General features: G+C 42.2%; 1 protein-coding gene across 2 annotated transcripts; it reads right to left on the bottom strand.

Annotated features, from left to right (window-relative positions):
- Positions 1 to 451: 451 nt before the first annotated feature.
- On the bottom strand, positions 452 to 20959 carry prickle3 (prickle homolog 3). Of its 2 annotated transcripts, XM_047580810.1 has the most exons (11): positions 19781 to 20959; positions 12504 to 12586; positions 6311 to 6494; positions 5991 to 6104; positions 5457 to 5594; positions 4941 to 5144; positions 4274 to 4460; positions 3128 to 3469; positions 2731 to 3036; positions 2238 to 2630; positions 452 to 2154 (listed from the first exon to the last, which is right to left on the bottom strand). In XM_047580810.1, the coding sequence occupies exons 1-11, from the start codon at positions 19820 to 19822 to the stop codon at positions 1694 to 1696; spliced, it is 2454 nt and encodes an 817-aa protein (XP_047436766.1). In that variant the 5' UTR covers positions 19823 to 20959; the 3' UTR covers positions 452 to 1693. The 2 variants fall into 2 exon arrangements, with proteins under 2 accessions (XP_047436766.1, XP_047436773.1); XM_047580817.1 differs by lacking the exons at positions 12504 to 12586; positions 19781 to 20959 and adding an exon at positions 9142 to 9287.
- Positions 20960 to 21010: the final 51 nt, after the last annotated feature.

Raw genomic sequence — 21010 nt, forward strand, 5'->3', positions numbered from 1 at the left:
TCATGTAGGAATCAGACATAGCTTACCATTTTATACAGCTCTGCAAATCAATCAAATCTGCAAATCTCAGCCTCCTGAGAGTTCTGGGCAAGAAACCAGAGAGATTTCATTGTTTTTAAAAAAGTATAACCTGGTTTATTCAGGCCCTTGACACCGACATTTAAATGTCTCCACCATTTCTCTCCTTTTAATACTTTCACAACTAGACGTCACTATACTCCCATTAACATCCAGGTGATATCGCTCTGGAACTCAGAAGTCGATGCAGAGTTTTTAATTTTTCTCGCCTTTATTGTAGTGTTGATTGTAGACAGTGATGAGTATCTTGAGGACAGTTTGACGATGCCCATCAGGAGACTGGTGTTGAAAATGAGCTTTGGCTGTAAACACGTGTGAAGTGATGTTCTTCTGTACTTGTCCCTTTAAAATAAGCAAATATCACCTCGTTCTCTTTCTTGGTTAATTCATTAATTTATTGTTTGCTTCCTTTACTGCCACTGAAATCACTGTTTGTCTACGCTACAGGCTAATACAGTTTGTGGTATTCAAACATGTTGAGTGTGGAGAAAGATCACACATCTAGACAAACACGTGACAAGGTTTTACCCATGAACAGCACACAATCAGAGAAACAGAAAGGCTTGACAATCGTTCCTTTACCCCAAATAAAACAAACAAAAAAAAAGAACAGTGACCTACACAGAGTATATAAAAATAGATGACCTTTACGTGATTACACACGTGTTGTTGAATGAACATCACCTCCGAAATGAACACAAATTATACTTGGTGTGGCCATTTTGTGTTCAGAACTGTGAAATACTACAGCCACTTAAAGATTGCACATAAGAGCACAGATAAAAATGGTTACAGTAGAGTTAGAAATAAAATATATTCTTTTTTTTTACAACGATGGTGGAAAAATGTGCCGAACATAGTTTGGCACAGTCTTAGTTTTGTTCTTTGCTTAAGTTTATTTCAGTTCAAATGGTTTAACAAAACAAAAGACAGACAAGCTGAGGCCAACTCAGCCACTGGAATCTGGCTCTAAATGTCCAAAAAAAAAAAAAAACTGAAAAAACACAGCTCATGATTGTGGTTATGGAATAAAAGGGGGATGGAAAAGTGCAATAAAATGTCGAAAGAGACAATTTTATCATTACAATCTATGTTTAACTTACGATCTGTCTTTAACTTAAACAAATATTTAAGAATAATGACCTCTACTTGGGTAGCTTTGTTCAACAGAGAAATGAAGTCTGTTTAAATTAGTTCCATTTAAGTCAGAGTGAAACCTGGCCCAGACTCATCCGTTGCTACTGGAGGTTTGCATATGTAAATGAAGCTAACGGCTCGCTTCAACCTAGCTGTAACACAGACATGAGTCTTCAGATACAAATAAGTCCTCCTGATTTATCGCTACATTATTTTCCACACGGACACACCCCAAAGTTGGAGGCGTCAATACCATAATGACGAGGTCCAGGCTTCTCTGAGGTTTACTCTGCTTCCCTTCGCTAAGTAGTGGGTGAGAGACAATGACTGTGGTGAACGTGTGTGTTAGGGCCGACACTACGTCAGCATCATAAACCAGATAATCAGCAGTGTAATGATGGTCATTGGTTCTTTCTGCGCACCATAATTTTTTTTAAAAAATAACATGCTGTGGTTATAGAATGCTAGCTATCTGGGGTTAGGAGATAGCACAGTTTTTATCTTTGTCCTTTGCACCCAGGCTGAGAGCTCTTCTCCGCCTTAAGCTTCCTCTCAGTCCCGAGTCTCTCTGAACCTCCCTCCCCTCTTCTGCCCCGATGTCTTTGCCCTCCTCAGGCAGCTGCTTTCTAAGTTGTGGCGGTAGAGGAATGCGCTGTCCCAGGAAGTAGCCCTCTTCTTCTGAGTCTGAGGATGAGGAGCATGTGGAACAGGAGTCTTCGTGTCTGTACTGGCCCGGCTGTAGAGTGAGGGAGGAGCCGTTGGTGGACCAGCGGCCGTCTCTGTCTTTATCAGCTCTCCAGTCCAGGGTGTCCAGCTGGGGTCGGTCGGGCCGCGAGCGCTGGGAGCGCCTCTCTGAACGCGGGCGGAGGGAAGAGTCTGAGGGGACGCGGCAACGACCCCAGCCTCGCCTCAGGTGGCGCTGCTGGTACGAGGACCCGTCTGAGTGGAAACAGAAATCATTCGTGAGAATAATAAACAAATAAACTGAGTTAATATTCAACTCCCTCCAGGTTTTTTCTTACCCAGCAGGTCCATCTGAGGGGGGATGCCTTTCTGTAAATTCAACCTGCTACCAAAACCTCCCTCCACCTCATCTTCATCCTGCTGGTTTTCCTCGCCCTCTTGGAGCCCCTCCTCATTCTCGTCTTCATCCTCGTCCTCGTCAACAGAGTAGCTGCTGCTGATTGGTTCTCTGAAGCTGACTCTGGCCGTACCACTGCGAGTCAGCGGAGTCGGAGAGTCAGAGGGTCCGTCCTCCGGCTGACGGAGGTTAGGAGGGGGCGAATCCCGGGGCATCGAGTCGCGAGACTTAACGGGTAAAGGAGGGGGGAGCATGGAGGTGCTGTTTGGTGGGGAGGGAGGCGCGTCAGGTGAAATGAGCCTGCTCACATGTGAGTGTTTCTGAGGGGGAAACGCTGGGGAGAGAAAAATCAGAAAACACATTGCGGTTCAGATGAAATTACTTTTTTTCTCCTGGCTTCTTCAACTGAGTTTCTTTTCAGTGATTTGTGATACCTTGCATAACTTGATTGGTCCTCTCCACCCAGTTCCTACAGTCTTTATCAACAGAGGTTCCTCTTGAAGTAAGGCCGGTCGTTGAGGTTTTTGCATTTATTTCTCCCTGGAACTGGAGCCCAGTGACTGGAGGTTTGATCCCACGGTCGTCTGGCAGTAAACTGTAGTGTGGAACATCGCTGGGCCAGGACGGACCGAGGCCATTTCCTAGATGAATGTGGGGCAGAGGTGAGTAGGAGCCTCTTGGAGGAGGATGACTGCTCAGTGAAGGAACTCCATTTTGAACTGGAGCAGTGCAGTGGACACCTGAGAGAAGCAGAGAAATAAAATGTATCTGTAAGATATGTGAACTCAGTGGGATTTACACAACAATGCAACAGCAATGTCTAATATTCACCTCTGCTTTCCACTGCAGTATGGATGCAGTGTTTTGCAGGCGTTATAGTGGGGATGATGCCCTCTAGTGGCTGCAGAGGAGAACCACATTGTAGCTTGTGGCGTTTCTCTGTTGTCCCGCACCGTCTGCTATGTTGAGGCGGTTTGCTCTGCAGTGCTGAGTCGCAGGAGTCCGAGTTATCGGGGTCCTCACCCAGCGAGCAGGGCCTGGAGCAGAATATGAGCCCCCCGCGAGGGAGGAAGGGACGCCCGAGCAGAGGGAGACGGCAGCGGGCGCAGCAGAAACACGTCTCCACGGCGTGCCAGTGCTGACCCTCGTACGTCATCTGGCCCTGGTCAATACCTGAGGGGAAGCACTCTCAGGTTTACACATTCATATGCCAACTGAGGACCTAACTCTATTAACTCAGCATGAATACGTATCAGTCACAACATATAACTGTGTCTTCATACCAGTTCATTTACAGACGTCAGACATATAACATGCACCGATGACAGACATGTTTCTATGCTTGTAAGGTTCTCCATTTATTTCATATTTTTAATTATTATTACTTCTATTCATGCACCTCACATGAGAAATAAAGTGTTAATGAAAAAACTTTTCCTATTTTTGTGCAAAGAAGTCCACAGTTACCTGACTTAATGATAGAATGATTTCAATAAGGCAGCATTTTAAAGTTTATCTATGCATATTTAATATTACACTGCTGTGGTTTTATCATTAACCTGACAGCACATAGTTCAAACGTGTGGTTTCTGCAGTGTTCACCAATTTAATTTTATGTTACTTTTGAAAGCCTTTTTAATGCCCCACACTATGCAATTAAACCTCACTTGTAGTTTATAGGTATAACTAACATCCTTGCATTGAGAAGGTAAAAGAAAATAGTCAATTCAATTTCAGGCTTTGCAGTGATGCTACGCTCATACTCAGGTTACGATTCATTCTGAATGAAAGTTTGCTTTGATTTTTCTCTCCAATGACGTGGTGACAATAAGTTCATTTACAAAAGGAAAGGATCGACTTTTGTTGTTGGTATTGTGAATGCAGCATTTGGTATTTCGAAACTCAAATGCCTTTGTATTAGACCTGTTAGGTATCAGCTTCACCGTGAAATCATTTGTTTTAGATTAAAGTCAGTACCTATGTGTTCTCCGCACGTATCACAGTACTCTGCGTACAGGGACTCGTAGCAGGAGCAGCAGTACGGTCGACTCTCTCTCATGATGTAGCGCTGACCGCCCAGCGCAGCCTCGCATTCAAAACAGCAGAAGTGCTTCATGTGCCAGTATCTTCCCTCTGCCTCTGTGCATTCGTCTGCTAGAATAATCTAGGAGACATTGAAACAGAGAGAGGTGGAGAGGTCACACGTACAGAAGTAAACAAGTAAAAATACTGTGGAACGCTGAGGATTTGGGTTAACAGAATAAAGACAACGATGCTACCGACGCCCTCCTGCAGCCGGCTTAGTAATCATCTGGGTCTAAAGAACTCTTGTAGGTCAGCCGTGCCAGAGCCATTAGTCAACTATCTCAACTAATCTTTTAAGTCACAGCAAGAGACCAACAGAAACCCCTACAAATAGAATGCACTGATTAAAATGGATATACTGAATTAAAAGGACATTTCTACACATTTCCTGCAGTCAGCTGACAGTGAACTAAGAAATGAGAGATTTTAATTGGGCATAATGAAGACAAGTTTTCCTTTTAGACCGGTAAGATGCTAATTTTCTTTCCTTCTGTCTCCCACTACACTTTGTTTTCAGAAACCTGCCGTCTTTGATGAGAGTTTACGGTAAAACAGTCACCTCATCGCATGCCTGGCAGCGGGGCTTGAGCCTCTCGGCGTGGTGCCGGCCACAGTATATCTGTCCGTCCTGGTAGAAGTAGATGAGATCGACCAGCAGCTCGCTGCAGGAGGCACACTGGAAACACTGAGGGTGCCAGCAGCTGCCGTGTCCTGCCCGACTCGCAAACACCGCTATATCTCCGCCACAGATCTGTCTGCCGCACTGGAAAAATAGACGTATTTAGTGGGGGTGCGGTGCAGAGGGAAGGAAGTCAGGTAGTATATCCTTTAACAAACGGTGAATGCTCCAGGTTGCCTATACAGCCCTGTAATCATTAAATGTCAGTGTGCTGTGGCCCTCGAGCTATGCTTGTACCTACCTGCACTGTAACTGCAGCCTATGAGAGTCTGATGTATATTAATAGGCGTTCACAGACATGCGATAACGTCATGAAAGAGGTACAGCTGTTCAGAGTTTTACACCGGACTCATGAAGGAATCGTTTACTTAAACTAAAAACAAAACTATTCTCTACCTGCTGACAGATGGCTCCGGTCATAGTCACTGGGAAAAGTCTGACGACACCTCGGCCCAGGTTTTCTTTCTTTCTCTGTTGACTGAACAGACGCAACTCTTTCTTCTCCTCCTCATCCAGAGAGTTACAGTACTGAGGCTGCAGGAAACACACACACGTTCATGCTGACATTCATGTAGTTGCCATTAGAGCTGCAACTGATGATTATTTTCATAAACAAAAAGCCTGTCAGTTATTATCATGTTGTATAAAATGTCAGAAAAGAGTGAAAAGTGTCTTTACAAGGACAAAAGGTACAACGGTTAAAATGAACTATTATGTGTTTTCTTCTCGTAATGATCCAGCTTCAAGAATCTATCGCATTGCTTTTAATGGACACACATTTTTTCGTTACTGAGAAAACAGAAAGCTTTTTGACATTATACGTTTTTTGTGAGCACATCAGAGAAGCATTTTGGTTCCAAAAATGACTTTATGGTTAGAGTATTTCTGTTGATGGATCACGGAGCCTCAGAGGAGCCACAGGGATGTTACCTCACTGTCGTGAGCTGGAAGCTGGTGCAGCAGCTGTTTGATTCTGTATCTCTCTCCTGGACTGTTGACATAAGGCACCCTGTCCTCTGGTAAGCAGCTAAAATACTGGTAAACCTGTATGAGGAGACAAGTTTGTTCACATAAACGCATTATAATGAGAAACAATTACAGAACAACTGACACTGATCTAAAAAAAACTGAATATTTTCCTACGGAAATTCTCAAATCCATCTATGTTTGAACACGTCCAAGTGAAAATGAGCATCATGTGCGCCTCTGCAGCATTAATTTATGTCCTGATTTCTGCATCTGGTTGTTACCTGTTCGGGCTTGAGCCCAGGTGGGACCCACGCATATTCCTCGGAGGCGCAGCCTGAGTCGTCGTCCGAGATGGAGTGTCTCTGGAAGTCTGACACCAGCTTTGTCATCATCTTTTCCAGTTGCCCCGGCACGGAGCGCACGGCATGCTCCTCTCGCACACACTTGCAGTGCACGCAGATCTTCCTGTGGACACAGAGACAGCTTTGGGCTTAATTTCTGGTACTTCGTACCTGATTTATAACACCCAGCAATACTGAACACATGTCAGACTCTTCGGTAGTTTTCACGGGTGGGTTCTCCTGGTGCTTCTGGTAATAAGGTGTAAAATATACACCTGTCTTTTCCTATTCTGTCTGGCAAAGACATATGAAGAAAATAAGTTTAAGGTTGAATCATGTTAAGTTGTGTATTTTCCTAAAGGTTAACCCAAAACAAAGTCTGACGTATTTTAAGATTACCTAGTAAGGCGAGCCCCTAAAACAAATCTGAACAGCAGGCCTCTCTAAGTCATAACTCTCCTTTACAGCACACCCAAAGGGACACTCCCACAGCTTGTAATAATATTATTTATGAACACACAATATGACAGAGACACTGTCAATGTCACTAACCAGCCCACAAACATTCTTGACATTGACTCAACCAGACTCTCTCTGCCATCAAAAATTACTAATACAACACAACAGTTGTCACAGCCTGATTACCATCAACAGAAAAACAAAGTCAGACAGTTCATGCCCCCATCACACCAACATCCTGCAGCATCTGCATCAGGACATTTCTCTACCAAATAAGCAGAAAATTAGGTCACTGACATAAGCCTGGCTGTCAATCCAGGGCAGTTAAGAGAGGGAGGTGAAGATGGGAGCAATAATCTCCCTCCGCATCGTATTACGACCCGTCTTGTCCTCAGACTCTTGGCCACATTCAATCTGGCGGTGGGTGTGGCTGCGTGTGGGACCGGTGGAGTCAGAATGAAGCGCCCCGGGGCTGTCACTGAGGTGTGGGTGGTGTCAAGTGTTTGTGCGGATGCGCCATCGCGTCCATATGCGCCGTGTACTGCATGTGTACATCTCTGTTGTGATTGCGTAACAGCTTGCCAGCTGGCACCAGGGGCTCAAGTTCACAAGGCACAAAGCTGCTTTATTCCAGCGCCCAACCCCCACGCGGCCAAAAAGATCGCACACCAGCACACACAACGGCTCGTCAACTACGCGAGTGCTCCTCCTCTAATCAATCGCCTCATGGATAACATCATTCCTTGTAATGTCACCTCCATTTACCCAACACGAGTTAATTGTTGAGGAGTTGACAAAACAGAGACAACAACATTATTATGGGATCTAAGTACCTTTCTCAGGCCCAGGGAAGTATTTGCTGCTAATGAGCAGCTGTCTTGCGTTGGCAGCTCATACTCATAGATGCCAGGAAGGTAGTACCAATAAAAGTAATAGTAAACACAGAGAGGTCAGGTTGGGTTAAGCCATGTTGGCACAAATCTGGTCCCAGCTTTGCCTGTGTGTGGGTGACTGTGTTAACTAAAGGAGACGCTGGACAGCGTTACACATGCCCATGTAAGCGGGTACGAGGAGGACACAGCCAGAGACCTGGCATGGATGGGACAGATGGCAGATTCACCACATCTCACCCAGTCTAAACCCACCGCTCCCCTCCCGGTGAAAGCATTTGGAGGGGCTTTAATCACCAGCAGGTGCCAGCGCTCGCATGCAACCTACAGTCATTTAGGAAAGTGCCACTTTGGGAGAGTTTGGGGTATGAAAGTATGCATGTGTGTCTCCAATCAAGTCTCATTTCATGCTGGTTTATCTGCACATATCTCGCCAAAAGGGTTGAAGTCTGGTTCGTACACAGACACAGACATTTAAAAACCACTTCTTCCATATAAAGACAAGAAACTGGTGATATTTTGGGATATAATCGGAAACAGACAAAATGTGAATTAGAAACTGCAGCAGACGCTGGGGAGACTTTTTCTAAAACACTTAATCAGTCGGGTTCTTCAAGTCCTGCAGTGCTGCTTAGCCTCGTCTTGTTCGGTTGTCTGTGATGTAATACAACTAGTCTGTGTTGCCTCTGGCTATGCAGCACATTTAAGGCTGGTACAATAAGTCCAAACCTAACAGGAGGTTATATAATAAAGGTCATAACATCCAATCAAATATATTTTGAAAGTCATGGTAAACATGTGAAAAGCAAGAAAGTTGCCAAAAGCAAATATATTTCAAATTGTAGTGATTGATTTCCCTTCTGCAAATTCCACAATATCTGGATCTGAATATCTGTATCTTCTTCTAACTGAAACAACATGGAGAAGATTGTGAGAGAAGAATATGCAGTTTGACAAAGTAAAAAAGGGCTCACACACAGCATTTACAGAAATACTGTACATCTGTGTGTGAACGTACATCAGAAGTCATTCAGCTTCTAACTCAAGGTAATTTTTTTTTTTTAGTTTACTGGCTACTGTAACTAAATCATATTTAAATAAAGTCCAGATTATAACGGACTGAGAACAACCAGACCAAACAGGAGGATTAAATGGGAAAGTAAACAGAAACCAGTAAAATATTAACCTGCCCAACATACTGTATAATCTCTGCCACAATCTGCCACATATGCTATACTTACAAACCTCCCTTCACATAACGTCATATATAACGTCATAAGATAATTCTTTATGTACAAAACAACATAAAGTCAGGCTATGGCACGAACAACCGCCTCCTTAACAGACACGCACCTCACAACTTAATGAATGTTTCTGGTCCTTTTAATCCTGTCGGTCAATAAAATAAGGTTCCTTCATTACCTGCCGGAGTCATGACAGATTAGTCCATGTTGGCTTGTTGACGCTGTCCCAGCCAGACTTGAGTTCCTCTGAGACTGTAAATGGTTTGAATTCCAGTCGTGTCTATAGCCTATGTGTCAGTGAGAGCAGGGTTTTCTATGGCAGCTCCTTTCCATGTGATCATTTCTCTGTCTGAGTGGCTCTTTTCAATAAAAGCTCCGCCAGCCCCGACTCCCACCCTCCTCCGTGCTGATAGTGGGCTCAGACAAAAGGCTTCATCACACTGACTATACAACTATGCACTACCCAGCACAGATCTCACCGCCCACGCAACTCCTGGGACTTTTAAATTTACTTTAAAAGATAAGCTAAACTACACACAAACCTAATGTTTCAATTACGCGTCACAATTTACTCCCGACGCCTTTGAAGATAGGTAGTATCGGAGTCAAAGCGACAACCACAAAGAGTAAACTCAGTGTGTCTCTCGTCCTCGGACCAGACTGCTGAAACTGATTCATAACAGATGGACCACTGTAGCTATGATGCAGTTATTAATCATAGAAATGAGTGGAGCAGATTTTGAGCCCATGAGATACGCAGTATTTGTCATATTATGTGATCAAGATGGTTTGGCATAACAACCAAGTGTCCGTGGGGAAATATCCAACAGGCTTTCAGTCTCAGTGAAATCACGACGCATCTCTGACTTTCAACCAGCTCATACAACTTCTTTATTATTGTGCTTTGTTACTTTCATGTCTCTTTATCTCTGATAAAAGGTTTCAATTACTGAACACAGCAATTTTTAAGGTCAGTGAACCGAAGCCTTAACATCCTCCTTTTCCTTTAATCATGTCTTATAGTAAAGTTTAATTTAAGACTGTTTTTGAAATCAACAGAATAATATATATATATATATATACTCCTTCATGTTTACTTTCACCTTGTAGGAGATTAATCAGATCAAATTGCTCACATTAATCAATAGTAACAATAATTGTTAGTGACGAACCCAGAAAACAAAGCAGTTTGAAGACAACGAACTTCTTTGGGCCTGCACATATATTATAGGTCAGTATATGGTTTTTATAACTCATGGGACATTAAGCTCAGCAGCCATATGCGAACCCTCTGCTTTAAATGTTTGCTGCTGGTGTGATAATCTATATCGGAGTCTAACTGCAGTGGAGAACAGTGACTTCTCCTTAGATCTGATTCTTAGAAACAGATGGGCCTTGTCCCATAACTCTCTGCCACTAATTAGTGACTGAGTAATTGCCGCATGGCCACCCAGACTAATAGCAATGCCGACTTTGAACACTTCTGAAGCGTGGTGGGGACCTGTGGGTCAGATGTAACTCAATTCGCTGGCTGCTGGGCAGCGGAAGCACCATCTGCCCCCCACCTCAGTTTAAGCTCCGTCTGAAAAAGATCAGGATGAAGATGGATCACTTCCCTCTCAGCGAGCATCAGCAGCTGAGCCTGTGGTCAGTTGCGTGATCTTCTCCATCAGAGAAGGTGTGACTCCAAACTGGTTAATAAGGAAGATGAAATTAGCACCAGACTCTGAGGGTCTTAAAACGTGACCCCTATAAATCTCAATCACTTAATTACTTTCATGTTCCTCATTCTTCTGTAATCAGCTGAGAGACTTAAAGCATCTAAACAAGGTATTTGTCCTTGTCCAGTCACACAAAGTCATTTGTGATCTGTCCACGAACCAAACACATGACCATCAGAAAACTTAAACAATCTGCCGCAGCGTTATGTTAAAGCTACACAGATTAAACGCACTGTAAACAGATCAATGCGTTCGCTGGCTGGAGCTGGAGCACAGCACACGTGTTTCAGATTACATCGCAACTTCTGAGCTTTTGTCTTGACCTGAATAGAGAGAAGAGAAGTAAGAAAAAAAACTACTAGATACAATTACAGCCTTTTGGTTACATGAAGTACACATTCCTTGGCCATTTTTTTTTTTATTCCCTCCATCATCAAGCCACGGTTGGTTTCAGTCACGCAGCGCCCATCTGGGATCGTGAAGGCAGCCTTCATATCCGGGAATAAATCTTCTTCCTATCGTTCTTCATTCATTTAGCTGTTTGTAAAAGCCAGTGATTGTCCTCTACAGTCTCCAAGCACTAAATACAACACAGCCTAGACTGAATTCACAATTCTCCTTCGAAGGGACTCACTCTTCTACACTAAAATCTTTTAAAATCTGTACATTAAAATTTAATCAAACATGAAAGTCACATCTGAAATGGGAAAGCCCCGCTGAAAGGCAGAAGGGGGGAGACAGAGGGGGCCCATGAAGTGGTCGAGGGAGTTACTATCACAGCAGTAAGGCCTAATCTTATTAGTGTGATTGACAGGATTAGACCGGCCAAGAGACCCAACCAGCTGGATATACACTAAACGAGAGAGGGAAAAGAAAAAGGGACTCAAAGAAAAGCACAGGAAACCTGGCTCACAGACAGAAAATAAATTGTTGGTCAGTTGTTAAAGTCTGTTTTACGGTCAAACTCTTAGGTGTAAAAAGTTGCTGCGGGTGGTTAAATTTACAGAGAAAGGAATCCAAGAATTAAGAGACACTTTATAATATTCTTACAACCACAAAAACCCAAAACACAACGTGGCCGCCAAGTGTTTTTCACATTAGAAACCTTGACTATACCTAACGACCACATCTTCAGGTCTTAAATGTAACTGCGGCCCAGACTCACAGCACACGTTGCTGGTCGTCCTGCCGCTCTGCAGCGCTTCTGTTTCCTCATGAGATGTCAACTCAGACTAAATGACGGGGCTTAATGGCACTCATTAGTCTTTAGGCCTGATTCTTTACAACCACAGAGTCGACATGGCTGATCTGCTCGGTGAACATGATGTGCTGCCCTGACTGGGTCATGTTTGTTGTCTCCTAATGTATATCTGCACTCATCACATACAAACATCAGAGCTAAGCTGATTTGAAGTCGCAGTAATGCTGCTGCGCTTGTTAGGACGCACAATCAGTTGGTTAAAAAACTAAATTAAAGCAACGAGTATTAAAATGCTGCTGGCTGGAGAAACTTTTTAACGGATTTAACAGATTTTTATCAGGCTACACGGTACATGTATACAGATGCAGTTTTTATCTACGCAAGTATGTATTAAAATAACTAGGAAGGTAAACGTTTATCAAACGTTTGGCAGTTTTCTTTGGGACACAACAGCCTCAAAAATGCTGGTTTTAGAGTTTAGGCATATGAGTCATTATCAGAGTTTATACAAGATCCAGAAACTGCCTGTACCAAAGGTTAATACGCAGCATGAAACAAACATTTCCTGCAAAGTTCACAAGCAGCGCTGGCAGCGTTTAAGAGTCCTACAGTTCATACCTCCAGCCATGGACACGGAAGCCGGGGCACTGGTCTCCGCAGCGCATACAGGGCTGCCCTCTGTCTGGGTCATCTTCCTCCTGCTGAAAACACAAAGTCACACAAGTCAACACAAAGAACATTTCATGGCTTTTGGCAGAAGACGTGCGGTTGAAACTAGGGCTTGCACATACCGTGTACGCTAGACATGATCGGAAAGACGTCAACATTATGTTGACTCGTGCTTCCACTTAAGCCACAAGCAGAATAGACTTCAATTCAATCGCCTCAGCCTTTGTTGTGGACTTTGTGCTGTGTATGAGTGACCTAATGACGTCACAATGCACTTTATGAATATCTCTGCATTATACTAATATCCTGCATTAGCGTCATACTGTAAGAGAGCTTGTGCCGGCAGAAAGAGATAATATATATACACATATATATTAAATAGACAGTAAATATGATGAAGTCACAGCACTGATGGCCAGACTGAAGACAGTGCGTTTTTGTGTCTATGCATAAAACACTAAAAGAGCGATTGTTGAAGGTTTAGTTCGGTGTGTCTGAGGAATGCTCTGATCTGATTGTTTTGAAGTGATAAAAGGAGTAAAATCCCATAAATGTCTTCCCCCAGATTGCTGATCAGTGCATTGGACGCAGACAAAGGCAGCTCCAGATCCCAGCGCTAAACCAACAAGCTCATATCTCACTCGTACTCCTGCAGCCGAGTTGCGAGCGCAGGCCTCTTTTTAGAGATGAGAGGAAGGAAGCAGACACAGGATGAGAGCTGCACCCTTTCCCTCTCCATGTGGTTGCTCAATCACGACTTTCTTTACCTCTGATGCCTTAGCTCTATTGAGCCTCTCCTTTGTTTTGCTTGAAAGGCTTAGTGTTGACAGAAAAAAGAAAGTCATTTCCAGACTGGTGAAAAACTACACGCATACACTCACTTGCCAGTTGATCAGGTACACAAGTGAAAAGTTCTGTGTTAGATCTTAGCTTCACGAAGGTATTCAGCAAAAAACGTAACTGAGACAGAAGTTGATTCAACTGTTTTCACTCGGGAGGTTTGTACAACTATTGTGTTAGGTTAGACCACAGCAATACTTACGTTTAACAGTTTAACAACACCACAAACTACATCCTCCATCTTTCCAACCTTTAGTGAACGGCTGTTACAACACATTTGTTCTCACTAGTCAACCTAATGTTTTTTGTGTGTGTGAATATACAACAGCACCATTTTAATATATATTGTTTTCTGCTACACCATTAAGTGTAGTCACGCAATGTCTCCACAAAGCAGGGCTTTCTAAATAGGTATCTTGAATACAATCTTGCTTTGAAACACAAAGTGCGCATAATAATGCGTGGTGCAGAATTTAACGAGCAAAGCAATAAAACGCAGATATGTGATAGAGCAAGATACGTGTGCATACCTGCTCACCTGTCTTTCTTTCCCCAACCACCTTAACCACGAAGCCATCAGCGTTCAAGTCGAGCCTGTTTTCCCGTGCTGGGATCTTTATGAACATTTTCAATAACCTTTGATTAAAGCCACGCCGAGTTTGTTTTCCTTATCTCACTGATATCTGAGGGCTGTGCCGGTTGTTGTATGGGATGTGCTTTAATAATGTGCTGGGAAACCACAAACGCATGAGTGATCCAACAAAATAAATAAATCAATCAATCAAAAGAAAGGTCAAAAAACACATGAACTTGAAATAATTTATTTTTTTATTTTCCTTTGGGGAGTTACATAACCAGTTCTAGGGTGAATGTGTTTGGTTATTTATGCCAATGACTATATTCAGTCTCATGGAAACGTAAACAAGTTTGTCCAGAATTATCATTCAGAGTCCTGACAATAATTTACATGCCGTTTTCAAATGCCTCACGGTGTGACGTGCAAGACACACAGACACACACCTGGATGAGTCGAGCTCCATGCTGCCTGGTAAATCACCACTTAGATTGTTATTAATAAAGCCAGGTATGAAGAGTGACGAGACGGATTAAATGAAGCGTAGCGATGGCTTTCGAGTCTTTCAGAGGGAGCTCCTGAGCTGACACTACAAGTGTGTGTACATTTAACGCCGGCATACAGCTTCACTCCAACATGTTACTTTTATTAAGGTTACACACACTGAAAGTAAATAGCTACAGGATAAAAAACACTTTTGGAAACTGAAGTCGGCCGGAGTTGAATCTACAGGGTGTAGCTGCCTTTCCATTCATAGAGTGAAGAAATGAAATGACACTTTATATGTTCAAGCGCTCATTGTCATTTTTCCACACTCTGACACGTTTTGACCCAGTTCTTAAAGTGAAGCATAACTTTATTCACACATTTCACTGGGCAGACAGATCAAACGCTTTCACTTCACTCAGATTTTTTGTTGAAGTTTGTTGATTCTGCACTCATGGAAAGGTGAAACACAAGACTTTTTAAATAATTAAGGAGTTTCAGTTTACAGGAGGAGAGAGCCAACACACCAGTTTTTAGAACTTTTCATAACTGATATTAACATGTATCTTCAGCAGTGGCCAACTTAAAGTACAGGTGTTCATACCTGGCATTAAAACCCATCTTTACATGCGTCTAAAACCTCCACTCAAGGTCCGATACAAGCATTTGAACTCTGTATACAAATAAACACCAGGATGTGATAGAATATTGTGCGAAGAGATGCTAATGTTTCAGAATGACCAACAGTACTGCTTTCTGTGTGTGTCCAAACATGCTGATGTGATAACAACTGAGAGACCTAACAATAAGTCACTCTTACTCACTGACAGCACACGTCTAAAGTTATTACTTATTTATTTATCTCTGCCCTTAGTTATTTAGAGACCGCCATCAACTCAGAATATAACTCCAATCCTGGTCCAAGCCACTGTACAAACTACTAACTTCATATCTGCTGCATTGTTTGCAGCAGTGAAAGAAAAATCTCCATTAATAAAGGTGAACAAAGACAACATTTCATATCTTAACTCCACATGGAAACAGAGGAAACATTTGAGACCCCAACAAAATGACTGATCATGAGAAGCCCATCAGAAAAACACTACAGTCATGTGACTAATACTTGAGCCATATTAAGCGCTCCACATCGCCCCCTCCTACTGTTACTCCTTTACCATAGCATCATCCAGCCAGTCTTCCTCTACTGCTCCATCTGCTTCTACACCGTGCTCTCAGTCACCAACGGGACACAATTAACACATATAACACACCTCCAAAATCATTGGTCTATATCCGCACCCAACCTCACAGAACTGAGCAATAGATCCAAAAGATGATCATGTCTCAATGAAACAGGACAACACACACACACTCAACCAGCACCTCATCCCACTACCATCAGGTCATAGATACCAGAGTTTGAAAACTCAAAATTAATACCTGCAGCCATAGCCTCCCTAAATAACAGACCCTGATGACTTCTTTCTTCTATCCTGTGTCTGCTGTCCACCTCATTTAATGTCCAATGTCGTAAGTCATTGTGGATTTGACCACTTTCTTGTCTTATCCAATCTGATCAATATGTGGACAGTAAAAGGGGTAACAGGTCTTCCTTCCGGGACAAATAAAGTCTAAGTAAAGTCCATGTGGAGTTAAGTTACATATTTCCTCAATAATGACCTGCGTCTTTATTTACCTATTTATCAACTGTTTGCTGAAACTTTTGCTGTAAACAGCAGTGGCATTACTTTGTGTATGGAGGCTTCCAGGGTTTGAGTCATGATCTGATCTTGTATAAAATAACTAAAATTAGAGCAGTTAAGCATCTAAGCTTTGTAACAACCATTGTCATGGGCAAGTAACTACAGCAAAGGAAAAGAGGAAAACGTAAACTTAATAATATTGATTAGACGTCGATATTTAGCTAAAGGTGGCAATTTTTTTTTGCTAATGAACACGTTTTTTCATTCGTAAGGAGGTAAACTGCATTATTTCTTGTTTTAAAGGAGGAAAAATCCTGGACCACAGTTGTGAGTTTGAAGAGGCCCAACTTGACGGCTGAGATTACTTTCTGACAGATAATTGTGCTCCTCTGGCATTCCTTTAATGTAGCATGGCATCATTAAATCCGGCATAATGGTTTGGACTAATTCCGAAACAGTTTGACATAAAACAGATTAGGAGTTAACGTCACTGCACGAATGTTCACTCACTTGAGGGCAAATAGCAATTTAGAGTAGAGTGTGGGTTCAACAGAGATGTAATGAAGGAAAAAGGATTAAGAATGCAGAGGAAAGCTTTAAATGTTGAGTCGTTCCAAAAAGAGACAGCAAATGTTCAAGTTTGCATAACAAACAACCCACTTAATTAGGTTATATTTAAAATAAAATTAACGACGTAGGAAGTATGTGTGAACATGCAATTCACTAAGTTGTAGCCGAGTTTCATTTAAAAATATCTTATACAATCTTATAGCCTTGGACATTAGCGGCTGCCAGTTAGTTTTACGTTTCCTTATCAAGGTAACGGTGTCGTATATGTCAAGGCTACACAGAGACTTTATTTGGTCTTTTCTTCAGTTTTCCACAAACGATTATGTGTCAACTTTGCGTCCCAACAATGAGGTTTTTCTTTCGTGCTGCGACTGAAGGATGTGAAGGGAAGGGCGGGAGGAAGTTTTTTCTAAACCAAGTGTGGGTAAAGTAAATAACACATTCACAACACGTTCAGGCCAGATCACGTGCTCACACAGACCGGCGTCAGATTTTTCATTTCGGCTCTATTGTTTTCCCCAAGTGGGCGTGTAGCTGAATGTTGTGGAGCCGCCTTGGTTTGCTCAAGCTCCTTCTCGCTACCAGGTAACAGTGTATCCAGGTAATGGACAAACTGAAAGGTTGCCAGCTTTGTTATCGGACATCAGCTTGCAACAACAATGGAGACTCCGCCAATTCATTACAATAATATGAGTGAAATTAATACGATTAAATTGTGTTGTTCAGAGCAAATGAAACGCTACGTGTTGTTCACCAGGAAGGAGAAAACAACTCAGCGAGAGTTAATTAGGAGAAATGACATTTAGGTGTCATTTACGTTCTGCTGTTGTTGCTTTGGATGGATTAAACATTAATAGGAGAGGTCACAGGTCGAGGCCCTGCGCTGTTTTGGCATGTAGCTGCACCTCCCTTCACTGGACAGGATAAACACACACTTCTTGTTGCGCTTATGGTTTATGCGTTACTGCTTCCTGTTGCTGGATGAAAAATGTCGTTCTGAGGGGTCAAGCTAAAACTTAATGATGAATACCTTAAGATTCAAACAACGACGACATTTTAACTATATAGGTAACGTTGACTGTCAGAGAACCAGGACCATGAAATCAGATAAAAAGAATTACATTTTGGTCTTTTCAGAAAGTTGCCTTTGAAAATGTTTTAAGATAAAAATGCTTCGCTGCTGGTAGATAGCGGCTCTCCCAAGTGCAGTGTACATTATGTTATGCAAACAGCTCCTGCACTGCTAACAAAGACTGGAGAATATCACATCAACACTCCTTCGTTGATCAGCCTGTAACATCTGATTTCTCTTAGCACATGCAACATTGTGAGCTGCACTGGGTTGATGAGTTCTCTGCACTTGCACTTAATAGCCAGAGTGAATATCTGCATGTAATTAGGCTGGAAAATGCTGACATTGTGCATTACAGGTTGTGTATGGACTTGAATGAGTCCTTCAAAATCTGAGACACAGCAGGAAGAACATTATGAGCTTGACAATGAGCCCATTGTTGCTCCAGGCCTCGTCTACTAATTGTATACACAGGGTCTTGAATTCTCTTCACTAATCGAATTAATAATTTAGGCAAACCAATCTGCTATTGTGGAAATTCGTGATATAAAATGATATTACACGGCATTTGCAATTCAGTGCTTATTTATTCTGACACATTTCATATTTAATGTATTCAACCAAAAAAAGAAACTTTCGCTTACTCAAAAGAAAAGTTCTATTCTGAGATCTCAATGTCAATCTGCCTCCACGTGAGTTTAAAACTGGTTTAAAAACCAAGTTGTGATAATATAACGTTTTGCAGGATGGACATTCAGAGGTGTCAGACGACTGAAAACTCACTTTCTAGAGCTGTTGTAATGGGAGTGTTGCGTAAAATATTGATGACTATCATTAGCACTTGTGTGCAGTTATCGTAGGTGGGGACAGGTGTCCTATATGCTTAAGATCTTTCAGTTCAACAGGTACAATAGGGAGAATAAGAGCACTTTAATGTAATAGTTCTGCACTAAATCTGAAGGGTACGGTGTTCAGCGTTTGTCCAATAACCGAGAGCTGTTGATTCAACTGTGTTATTTAATTTGGAGGCTGTGGTTTGGGGCTCTATTGTTATTATAATTTCTGGCAACCCAGATTTCAGTGTCAGTGGGATAGGCTAAACAACACCTTTGTTTTTAATTCAGTCCAGTTTACCAGCACAATAAACTGCACCCTCTAAGTGATCTTACAGATGAATTACCAAACTTTCTAACGCAGTTTGAGCTTAAACTGAACATTATATCAGTCTAGTCCAATCTATGTTGTTGTAGAACAATACAATCGCTTTCACTGGCGTACCTAATGAACTGGCAAGACAGAGAATATTCAAACACCACCACAGACTATGTTCCTGTGATCTTATTAGTGGAATAGAGAGTAAAGTAGTGGTGGTAACTGGATTCACACTAACTGGACATTTTCCAGGTGAGCTGCAGGGCCACACAGGTGTCCATTTGGTCTGTAGTCTCGCTGCGTCTTGGACTCAGACAAGTTTCAGGGAGAGCATCGGTTGTCCATGTCGTTTTTTATGGTGAAGAGCTGACAGGGGTTCCAGACATGTTCAGGTTACAGCTACAACACCCCTACCTGCCCAGGAACACATCTGTGACGTAGGCCCGCCCCTCCTGAGACACCTGAGGCGCCCGACATGACTCAAGAAACAAAGAATGTACTACTTTATGGCACACGGGATAATAAAATAAAACAACCCCGTTTCTGTTCAGGAAAACTTAATGGAGGACCTTTCAGGGGGGCTGCTGCTTAATTAAGCGAAACAAAAGCCAGGTGGAGGTGGGACGAAGTTCCGCTCGGGCTGTTTTCTGTGTTACAAACCCCACAAGTTCAGTTCAAGTCCACTATTACCACGAAATGCGCCGAAACGTTTTAAAGAATCCAAAAATACATTTTGTGACAGAATGTGATCTTACATAAAGTGTTTTGCGACTAGTGAAAGTCATTAAGGAATAAATGTATGGAGGAGAAAAAGCAGACAGACACTTACCGAACGGTTCGACCGTCGCTTTTTAGACCCACGCAGGAACATGATGTCGGCTTGATATTAAAAACGGAATCCCGGCAAAGAAACGTAGCGCCAGAAAATAACGAGGTTTAAATTCTGAAAGCAACGCCGTCTGAGTTTAACTACATGCTGTTTGGCTCCAACTACCCCGGGACTCTTCAGTCCGTCTTAGCTAAAGACTTTGAGCTGAAAAGCTGGCTCGAATAAAAAACGTAACTTACTGTTTTGCTTTCAAAATAAAATCCGCATTCGTTAAAATGTTAGTTATTTTTTACTCAAATGCAAAATGAATGTTAAATTAAGACACACAATTTTACCAAATATGTATACATGTATTTTATAGCTCGTGATAATCTTTGACGAACTTAATTTGATCTCAACAGATACTGTTGTTGGTTTTACTTTGACAGTTTGAACCCGGAAGTGTCACTACCTGCGGTCGTGATTAAGCTCCAGCTTTACCTGTCCGTCCTGCTACGGACCTTAACAGAACACTGTCCCAGAGTTTGGGCTAACTTCACCTAGGCTACGAGGAAGTTAACATGCATGCAAAGTAATCCTACAAATATTCTAATATTCTAATAACACTATGTCTTTTCTATATCCATCTGAACACCTACTATCACTGCTTTAACTTCAAAATAAATAAATAAATAAATAAATATTGCCACATACATAGATACATAAATATTAACAGAACAGGTGGGTTTATGACTAGTTATGATTACATTTGATTGATACGGAGAAGTAGTCTAATAGCAGCCAGCGTGCTCCAAAACAAGAGATTATCATTCCACTGGCGGTTTTAAAAATGACCTGGGTTATAAAATTGTTATTGCAATTGAAAGGCAGTAGCATGAAACAAAATAGGAAAGGATTTTCATGAACACAATGTAATCTCGGAATAAAGAGTAGGGGCAGGATGCATCAACTGTCTGCAATAAAAAATAAATAAATCAGATGAGATTAGTGATCACATGCTGCACCGGGTCAACTTAGATCCAGTCATTTGTCATCATATTGGAATACGAACAGCCTGATGGGAGACTGGAGGCCACAGCACCAGAGCTTTGTTGATTATTGGTGGTTTTACAGTGGTAGCTTTCCCAGCAGATACAGGGAAAGGGCAGGCTTTACAATTTAGTAATGCACTTCAAATAATGACTGTTAGACTGCTGCCATCTAGCGACAATAATATAGAATACATGTTCA

This window comes from Mugil cephalus, chromosome 1 (genome assembly GCF_022458985.1).
Source record: "Mugil cephalus isolate CIBA_MC_2020 chromosome 1, CIBA_Mcephalus_1.1, whole genome shotgun sequence".
Lineage (NCBI taxonomy): Eukaryota > Metazoa > Chordata > Actinopteri > Mugiliformes > Mugilidae > Mugil > Mugil cephalus.

What these genes read in the sequence shown, in the direction of transcription:
- prickle3 (XM_047580810.1), bottom strand. Translation starts at nt 19,822, where the DNA reads ATGTTCCTGCGTGGGTCTAAAAAGCGACGGTCGAACCGTTCG. An exon ending in AGCGACGGTCGAACCGTTCG is followed by an intron (nt 12,587 to 19,780) that starts GTAAGTGTCTGT and finishes TTGTGTTTTCAG; the next exon opens with CAGGAGGAAGATGACCCAGA. An exon ending in TACTGCAGTGGAAAGCAGAG is followed by an intron (nt 3,037 to 3,127) that starts GTGAATATTAGA and finishes TGCTTCTCTCAG; the next exon opens with GTGTCCACTGCACTGCTCCA.